General features: G+C 58.1%; 1 protein-coding gene across 1 annotated transcript; it reads left to right on the top strand.

Annotated features, from left to right (window-relative positions):
- The first annotated feature begins 6810 nt into the window (after positions 1-6810).
- LOC116232341 (GTP-binding protein Rhes-like) lies at positions 6811-9367 on the top strand. Its single transcript, XM_031598604.2, has one exon. The coding sequence runs from the start codon at positions 8228-8230 to the stop codon at positions 8852-8854; it is 627 nt and encodes a 208-aa protein (XP_031454464.1). The 5' UTR covers positions 6811-8227; the 3' UTR covers positions 8855-9367.
- Positions 9368-9633: the final 266 nt, after the last annotated feature.

The raw sequence follows: 9633 nt of genomic DNA, 5'->3' as shown, positions 1-9633 counted from the left end.
AGCTCCGGTCACTGCTGCACCCCGTGGGACCCTGCAGCAAGCCGTGGTTTGCCCGGCCCAGGGGGTGGTTCCGTCGGAGGTCAAAGAATGGCACTGCGCAGCCCGGAATTGCTGCAGTACCTTCTGGTTCCCCAACTTAATGCCCCGACTCTGATTTTAGGGAAGCAAATGAGACACGGGCGGGTGGATGAATGCAGATATGGCCACACTGGGCAAAGCCTTCCGAGGCACGCGGGGTGTTTTGTTGGTCAGTCCCTGCAATAACAGCCTCGCAGCTCCCTGGGGCTGGGTGAGCAGGAAAGGGGAGCAGCTCCGGTCCGCCTGCAGCCCCGCACGGAGGTGCCCGCAGGCAGCAGCACCGTTCAGCACTCCAGGCTCCACTTCAGTAGCGGTGCTGATTGTTTTATTTTTGCACAGAGAGCCGCAGCCTGTGCAGAAAAGCCAACAGCGGTTCCCATGGTGAGGCCCCCGGTCTGGGTGCTGCCTGTGACAGAGCACACCCCTAAATGAGCCTGGAAGGGATGCAAACGAAGCTGCTTTTCTATGCTTCTCCTTCTGCATTGGGGCTTTTATGGCTGTGATGCAGCACCTCTTTGTGGGGATGAGCAGCAATGGGGTGAGCGCTGGGTACAGTGAGGCCATCAGGGACTCCCTGGGAATGGGATTTGGGAGCAGGGTGCTGTGGCTGCTGCTCACTGGGTGCTGCTGAGGCCCAGCACCCCAAAACAGAGCCAATGTGGGGTGAGGGTGGCACTCAGAACAACGGCCCCCAGCCCATGCCAGGCTACAAAGCCACCACCTGAAATCTTTGGGTTGCAGACCGGCTGTGGGGTGAGAGCTGGGGCAGCCCCGGCCCTGCAGTGGGGCTGCACGTGGGGTCCCCAGCACTGCCTTCATACAAAGCCATGTGTTCCCAGCAAGGCTCCATCCCCTCCGCAGCAATCTGGCTGCGTGCCGTGCCGCTCTTTGTTTCTGAAGATCAAATAGGACACATTGCATGCTAGCACTGATGCCGTGAGCCAGCTCCGGGCGGCCGCCTGCCTCTGTTTGTCCTTCAAGAGAACCAAAAGCAGCAGCAGAAGATGGCTGTGAGCCCCGGGGCTGCTCTGTCCCCTGGCCGCACTGGGACAAGGAGGTGGGGCTGGGAAGCTGCTCTGCACCACCACCACCATCATCATCCTCCTCCTTTCTGAGCACAGAGCTCCCCATGCCAGCAGCTGCAATCAGCAAGTCTCTTTGAAGATATTTAATGCTCTGCTGTGCCACAGAGAGAAATAAGCCTGTTTTCTGCCTGCCTCTCTCCCGAGACCCCGAATGCTGTTCAGCCTCCAAGGAGCTGCACAGGGAAGCAGGAGAGCTGGAGAATCTCACATGCTGGGATGCTGCTGCTGCCGCCCATAGGGCTCATGCAAGGTAACCCCAGCTCTGAGCAGTGACAGCTGGAGCAGATTGGGGCAGCACCCACAAACAGTGGCCCCAGAAGCTCAGTGGGTGCAGGGCAATGCGCTGAGCTGCCCTTGATGGCATGAGCTGCAGCCTCCTGCTTCAGGGAGGGCAAACGCATCAGGTCTGCCATTGCACAGCAGATACTGCCAGAAACGTGCTGAGATCAGGGAGGGCACAAACCTGCAGCCACCACAGTCACCCCACACTGCCCTCGATCACTCAGAGCCCCCGCAAGGAGCAGCTCAGCCCAGCAGCTGTCAGCCTTCCATCCCTTCATCACCTCCACCTCTCCATCCCACTCTGTCCCAGCCATGCTGTGGCGCAGAGGACAGAGCCGATGTCCCTTTGCAAAGTGCCTCCTGGTGCCTGGGGCTGTGCCAGGTCACCCCGCACCGCTGGCACTCCATACGCAGACACAGGACAAACCTCCTCCCCGCCTTTGTTTTCTCCTCTTTGGCACCACGAGCGGTCTGGGTTTGTAGGGCAGCAGCTTGGGAACACGAACTCACCGTAGGGTGATTTTGTCTTCATGCTGAACTCTTCCTGGAGATGTCAGCTGCCAGAACGCGTCGTTTCTGCTTCATGGGACTGCCTGAGTGCTCCGTGGGCACAACACAGTGACAAGGAGGGAAGGGACACTGCGAGGAATGCTCCGGTCTGAACGGCTCTGCTGACAGCTGCTGGGCTGAGCTGCTCCTTGCGGGGGCTCTGAGTGATGGAGGGCAGTGTGGGGTGACTGTGGTGGGCAGAACCACCGCCAGGTGATGGCTCGCATGGACACAGATACAGGAGAAAACCCCAGGACCCTGCAGCCAAACACAACTCGAGGCAGATGGATTTGGCAGCTCTTGGGCCCCTTCTGTTCTGACATTCACATCTAAGGTCCATAGGGATGGCTGTCTCCTCCACTGCCCATGCTAAGCTGGGGGTGTCCGAGGGGCAGGAGGGCTGATGTGTGCCATGCAGCCATGGGAAGCCATGGAGTGACTTCCAGAAGCCGCATCATGGCCTTTCGGAGGGCTCTGCCCCCAGCTGGGGGCTGCTTTCTGCCCAGGGGGTCTGAGCTCAGTGTTTTCCACCTGTTCCTTCCTTTGGAATCCCTGTGCATGCACAGAAGGGATGCGATGTGGAGGGGTGACTCTTTTGCCTGTAAGGAAGTGCAGGGAGCGCACAGCTGCTTTGGTCTCTGGCACATTATTGCCTTGCCTTGGTTTACTTGGTAAAACCCATTGGTTTATCCCCTTGCAGCTGCTCCCAGGGAGGATCTTGGCAACAGGGAGGGACACACATGGTCTGGGGAGCAGAGCCCAGGCTGTGGGCTGAGACCTTCCTCTTTCCCACGTCCCTGTGGTGCAACAAGCAGGAACCGAGCCCCATCCATCAGCCCACAGACAATGGCTTCAAACACTGTTGGAAGGGCTATGAATCACATTGCACGCACACACACATGGGTCACTGCACGCTGGAAACAAAGGCAGTGCACCTGGCACAGGTGGCTGTGACCCTGTTTGCTCCAATAGCGCTGGTGGGGTCACCATCCCAGGGGCTGCGTGCCAGAACCGTGGGGATGTGGCACTGAGGGGTGGGCAGTGGGCATGGCGGGGGTGGGATTGAGGATCCCAGGGGTCTTTTCCCAGCTGAGTGATTCCGTGAGCTGAGGACAGTGCTCCACACGCTGGCTTTGGCTCAGCACCCCCTCCCAGTGCTGCTGGGTGCAGATGAGACCTGACCTTCCCCAAACACAGCGCAGGGCCGTGGTGCGGCTCCCCGCAAAGCGAAGCCAGAGACAGAGGTTGGGTGGCAGCCATCGGATCAGCCACGCCGTGCTGCTGCCAGCACTGAGGGGTCACACACTGCTGCTGCTGCTGCTGCTGCTGCTCACCGACAGAACGCATTTTGGGGACGTGGGGATGAGGTGCTCTGACAGGCGGCAGTGCCCCGGTGCACGCGGAGCCGGCAGATCTCCTGCAGCGCTGTCAGCTGCACTCACGGTGATCTGCTTGGCTCGGGGTTAAAGCTCCCCCTGTGCACGCCTGGAGCAGGAAGGAGTTTGCTCGTAGACATGGCAGCAGAAGCAACCAGCGAGGCACGAGGGTCAACACTGACGTCGCTTTTGCCGCAGCGATGCGAAGGGTTTTTTTTGCTTCTGAAGGACAAGGGGATGTTGAGGCCGTGGTGGCTCAAGGAATCGTGGCTGTATGGTCAGAAGGACTGCGGGTAATGGCAGCGTCACCGGGGGGTGTTTACAGTGTGACATTTCCATGCAGTCTGAAAAAAGAAAGCGCTCTGTTTTCAGGGAGAGAGCAGCACATCTCCCTGCTGCTGGAGGGGATGCAGAGCAGAGCGCTGCAGTGGGACGAGGCACAATGGGATGGGAGCCTGGAGGGGAGTGGGACACATCCTGCACCTGCATCCTGACCCAGGACAGCAAAACCGCTCCTGCTTTGGGGTGTTGGTGTCAGCCATGGCATCAGCTGTACAGCCACGAGCCCCTCACCTCTAGGCTGCAGCTCTGCATGGGGGAGAATCTCAGGCCATGAGGATGCTCAGCCCCGTGAGAAGGATGCTCTGCTCCAAGATGGAGCCCCGTGCTTCTGGCTAGAGGGGTCGCATCATGCACCAATGCTTTGTGTCCTTCCCCAATGCCACTGCAGTGGGCAAAGCTGCTGGGAGCACTGGGAGCATTGGGAGCGCTGGCAGCCTACAGCACATTCCCTGTCTGTACAGAGCATGGCAAGGGGCCAGGCTGCACCCCTGCACACAAGGGACACGGACCCCAGGATGCTCAGGGCCACAGCTGTCACCTGCTGATGACCCCATAGCACTGCTGCACAGCCTCACCCGGTGTCACCTTAGGAAATGCCGTGTCGGTGGCCCAGAGAGGGGCAAGCTTCTCTCTGCCGCCGCTAATCCTGGCTGGAGCGAGATAAGAGATGCTATAGAAACTCCTCTGAGCCTGAGAACAGCTGTGCTAAATCCCTTTAGTCCTAACAAGAGGTGTTTCCAGGCAGCCCGGCTCCCATTACCCCGCCGGTACATGCTGTCCGCACCTCTTCTGTCCTGCACATGGCTCCCACTGGATCAGCAGGTGCTGTGCGGGGCTGTGGGGCTGGGCAGGGAGGATGCCCTCGAGCAGCGCACTCAAAGCACTTGGTGCCACCAGCAGTGATGTCCACACCAGGACATCTGATTCCCATCTCTATTCCCATCCTAACCCATCCTCATCCCTGTCCTCATCTCCATCCCATCTCAATCCCTGTCCCACCCAACCCATGCTCATCTCTGTTCCCATCACCATTTTCCATTCCCATCCCCATCTCCACCCCCATCCTCATCCCAACCCATCCTCATCCCTGTCCCCACCCCCATCCCCATTCTCATCTCCATCCCTGTCCGCATCGCATCCCCAACTCCATCCCATCTCCAACCCCATCCCTTTCTCATCCCCATCCCATCCCCACCCCATAACCTTCCCATCCCCATCCCCACCCCCATCCCCACACATTACTCGCTCCACTGATGCCTGGCCAGGAGCACAGGCAACCCCCAGCCCTGGTGCCACCTTGCAGTTAGAGCCTTTAATTAATCACCAACCCCCCATCCGGCTGTGGGGTCACCGTAGGGCCAAGCCCTCCCCGTCGGGGCAGCACGTACCCAGGAACAGGGAACAGGATCCTCCACAACACACTGTTCCAGACGGTGACACGGAGCACATATAGCGTCGGTACATCTATGCATCAGGGGCTGCAGAAAATGTATGGAGTTTCAGATTTCTCCTCTCACCTGTTGCTAAAGCAAAGGCCATTCGGATTTAATCTCCTGCTGGGGAACGGGTGGCTTTAACTCCCTCCTGTGTGGCTGTGGGTTGTGCTGGGGGTGCTGGCTGCCTGCTGGGGGCATTGGGAGCACGGGGGGCAACGGGATCAATGAGACCATGGGAGTCATAGGGAGTACTGAGGGACATTGGGAACACTGGAGGCAGTGGAAGAACTGGGAGCATTGGGGACAATGGGGTCACTGGGAGCACTGGAGCCATGGCACCACCAAGACTGCAGCTGCAGTACATCCACTGCCCATTCCCCATCCCTCACCCTGCTGATGCCTGGTTGACCTCAGCCCTTGTACCACCTTGCAATTAGAGCCTTTCATTAATCACCAGCCCTATTCAGGTGCCTGATCCTCTCCTGTTTTTGCCACATCTCCAACTCAGGACTCAGTTCCAAAGGGAGAAATGATGCCTCTCACCCCAGACCCCCAGGTTTCTGCCTGCAGAGATGGGAGCTCAGGATGCTTTCACCAGGGTTTCTCATAGCCACCCTGCCTCCTGTCTCGGTTGGAACAGCAGCACACGCAGCTGCCCTCACGTACACCATGAATTTATCCATGGGCAGAAGCAGGAGGCAAAGCAGGCAGTGTGGGGTGGGCGCTGGGTTGTCTGGCAGGTGACAGCCTGCGCTGTCCAAATGCTGCCACGGAGCACATGCTGAAGCCAAGAGATGGGCAGTAGGGCAAGCTCAGCATGAAGTCACTGCTAGTTGTTCCCATACTGACCCATCCGAGCTAAAATGTCACATTTAGGCTGGATACAAAAGGCTGCAATGGCAGCCGAGCTGCTGTCCCCCCTCCCTTGGCACAGGGTCCCCCCACTCTGCGCTCTCTCCTGCCAGCAGCCATCAGCTACAGCGTAGAGAGACTCATGCAAAGGGCCTTTGGAAATATTCATTGCTCATCTCTTAATGAGATTACTTCCAAAATCCTCCGTTGCTTTGAGGGAGATTTAGAACCTTTCAGGCTCTTGGTAACCATAGCAGCACAGATGTGAAAACGCACAGTAGACAGCTGATGTGAGAAGTGATGGGGGACGCAAAGAAGCACGAACAGAATTCCTTCCTGATGAAAAGAAATATATCTATTTTTGGCTTTAAACTGTTCCCAAAGCTGGGCTAAGGTTATGTGTCGTGCCTTGTTTACACCCCGCCTTTGGTTCAGCTGATGGCACCAAGATGTGGTCACTGTGTCAGCTGCATGCACCCTTCGCCCAAAGCTGGCACTCCCCGTGGATCCATCCCTCATCCCAGATTTTGGCTCACCGAGCTCCTATGGTGTCTGCTGCACCTCAGCTTCACTGTGGGTGAACCCTGGGCATCATCTATGGGACATCTGGGCAGAGCACAGGATGAACAAAGTGCTGAGTACCAGAGGGTTGGGCACCATTGGGGACCCAACGTTCCCCTTGCCCAGAGCAGACTGCTGAGGAGGGCTGCTCACATCAGTGAAGCTCTTGGCTGTTGCCACAATGGATAGGGTGAGGCATGAAGAGGAGGAATATTACAAAAGCAAGTCCAAAGCTAAGGGAAAAACCCACGAACACAAAATCATGCTACAGGCTTGTCCTGTCTTTTCAACGGGTGTCCTCTGGACTATCCATCTTTCAGAAACCAGCTTCATGATTAATGACTCTACCTTGAAAAGAAGTGATCACTGAGACCATGCACTCAACCCATGTGCTGATGAACCACCCTCATCCTCCCAGCACAATGAACATAGGATCATGGAACCACAGCATGGTTGGGTTGGGTTGGTTGGAAGGGACCTCAAAACCCACCTAATGCCACCCCTGCTGTGGGTTGGCTGCCCCCAGCTCAGGTTGTCCAGCACCCACCCTTGGCCTCAAGCACCTCCAGGGATGGGGCACCCATTGGGCACACACACCAAGCACCCTCTCCTCCACCGTTTGCCCAGGACAGCTGTGAGATTTGACAACCATTTCCCAGTGCTGAAGCTCTGCAGCTCTGTGCCCATCGCCCTGGCACTGCTCCAGCTCTGACCCAGTTTTTCCGTGCCGCTGCCTAAGAACGTGGCCCACATCCAAACTTTCTCTCCACAGCCGATGCCAGGGACACTCAGCACTGCCCATGGTCGCTGTGTTCACAGCTGTGTGCCATGCCCCAGTGCTCTGGGTACCAGCAGGGACGCGGGTCACAGCGTGGCTGTGGTCAGGGCAGCATCTCCAACGCACCGCCCAGCATTGGTTTGTGGAAGTGACAGGGTGCTGTTTGTGGGCAGATTTTGTTTTTCCCTCAGGATAAATATTTCATGAAACCACCACATAACTGACAGTTGGACATGAAGGCTATGACGTGTGGTTTTCAGCGAGCTCTCACTATTCCCCTCCGGTCAATTATCTCAGCGGAGCACAGAGCGGTTGAGCCCATCCACAGCGATTTGCTGTGCAACCGAGCTCCAGGACGCACATAGGGACGAGAAAAGCTACAGATGCCAGCGGGCATCCCCTGCCATGTCTGCCCATGAGCCACCCAAGCGGAGACTGAGCCCCCATGGCTCCCTGCCCAACAGCCCATGCCAAGAAGCCAGAGCAGATCTCCCAGCGCAGCGATGCTGCCAGCTCCCGGCGCTGCCGGCAGCGGCGAGTTACACACGCATTGCGCAACGCAGCGCGGTGCTCTCCAGGGCCGCAGTAGCTTTCCAGGACTGCGCGGCGCGGATTGGCCCGCAGCACCCTGCTCTCCTCCCTCCCTGCCCTCCCTTCCTTCAGCACCCTAAACCTACAGAGATTGGACAGCCGGGTGCCACATGGCAGATTGGAACCAGGATAAAAGATGAACAGCGTCTGCTGGGAGTTTGCAAAGAGGTGGCACCAAACTTTGCAGAACGGGGAGCGGGGACGGACAGGCAGACGGACAGCAGAGCTGCAGCCGCCCAGGGACGCCCGAACATTGAGTGGCAGCCGTAGAGCAGCCTGTCCCCTCTGCTCCCAGCCATGTCCCTGGTAGGGAAGGAGAAGAGCCATGTGCGCTTGGTCTTCTTGGGCGCCGCCGGCGTGGGCAAGACGGCCCTGATCCGCCGCTTCCTGCTGGACACCTTCGAGCCCAAGCACCGGCGCACGGTGGAGGAGCTGCACAGCAAGGAGTACGAGGTGAGCGGGGCCACCGTGACCCTGGAGATCCTGGACACCAGCGGCAGTTACTCCTTCCCAGCCATGAGGAAGCTCTCCATCCAGAACAGCGACGCCTTCGCTTTGGTCTACGCCGTCGACAACGCCGAATCCTTTGAGAGCGTCAAGAGTCTGCGGGAGGAGATCCTGGAGGTGAAGGAGGACAAATTCCCTCCCATCGTGGTGGTGGGCAACAAGGCGGAGAGCGGCGGTGAGCGGCAGGTGCCGGCAGAGGATGCGCTGTCACTGGTGGAGCTGGACTGGAACAGCCGCTTCGTGGAGACGTCAGCCAAGGACAACGAAAACGTGCTGGAGGTCTTCAGGGAGCTGCTGCAGCAAGCCCGGCTGCCCGGGCGGCTCGGCCCTGCGCTCTGCAGGAGGAGGGAGACCTTCCCCAGCGAGAACGGGATGCGGCCCCCCATGAACAAAACCAACAGCTGCTCTGTGTGCTGAGCCCAGCAGGATGCAGGTGGGCTGCCGGCCAGGACCCCACTCCTCCCCACCCTTCCCTCCTCACCCGGCACTGTGGGGTCAGCGGAGCGGGGGGAGGGAGGCGGATGGGATGGTGCCGCTTTGGTTTGGTTGGGAAGGCGTGGGGAGAGGGCAGGATCCCAAAAAGGGGGGTGTCCACCTGGGATGCAGCATGCACTCAGGCTGTGCTTGCAAGAAGGGGACAGACAGTAGGACAGACAGCAGGCTGCATGCAGCCAAATGCATCTCTATGGGCACTGTGCCACCAGCACCCCTGGGTCCCCTCTGGGTTCTGTGCCCACCTCATCCCAATGCCCACACATGCAGTGTCCTGGTGCAGCTGTGGTTATGATGAGTGTCCGAGGTAGTTGTGTTTGGATAGGCACGTAGAGCATGCGATAGGGCAGCCTATGCATCTCTCCAGTTTTCTATTTCTGTTTGGTTTTTTGTTTGTTTGTTTTTTTTAAGCATACCCAATAAACATGGTGATACAAAGCGGAGTTGGAAAATGTGTGAGTTTCTTCCTAATCGTGTGGATAGGTTTGTGCCCAGACCCTTTTCTCTCCCTCTGCTTTCCCTGCTCTGGTCTCTGTCCTTATCTCAGTGTCCTGGCACTGCCCCACTCACAGCCTCAGCAGCATCACTGCACTCTGTGGGGCCACTGTCCCCATAACCCCCCCATGACAGCTTTTACCAAGCAGTGAGCAAATGAAAATACAACAGCTCATCCCACATCTGAGTACAGAAATAACAACAGCCCT

This window comes from Phasianus colchicus, chromosome 20, assembly GCF_987193195.1.
Source record: "Phasianus colchicus chromosome 20, bPhaCol1.hap1.1, whole genome shotgun sequence".
In the NCBI taxonomy this organism is placed as follows: Eukaryota; Metazoa; Chordata; class Aves; order Galliformes; family Phasianidae; genus Phasianus; species Phasianus colchicus.
This window is presented reverse-complemented; position numbering and strand designations above follow the sequence as displayed.

Coding starts and splice junctions, on each gene's coding strand:
- LOC116232341 (XM_031598604.2), top strand. CDS start 8,228: ATGTCCCTGGTAGGGAAGGAGAAGAGCCATGTGCGCTTGGTCTTCTTG.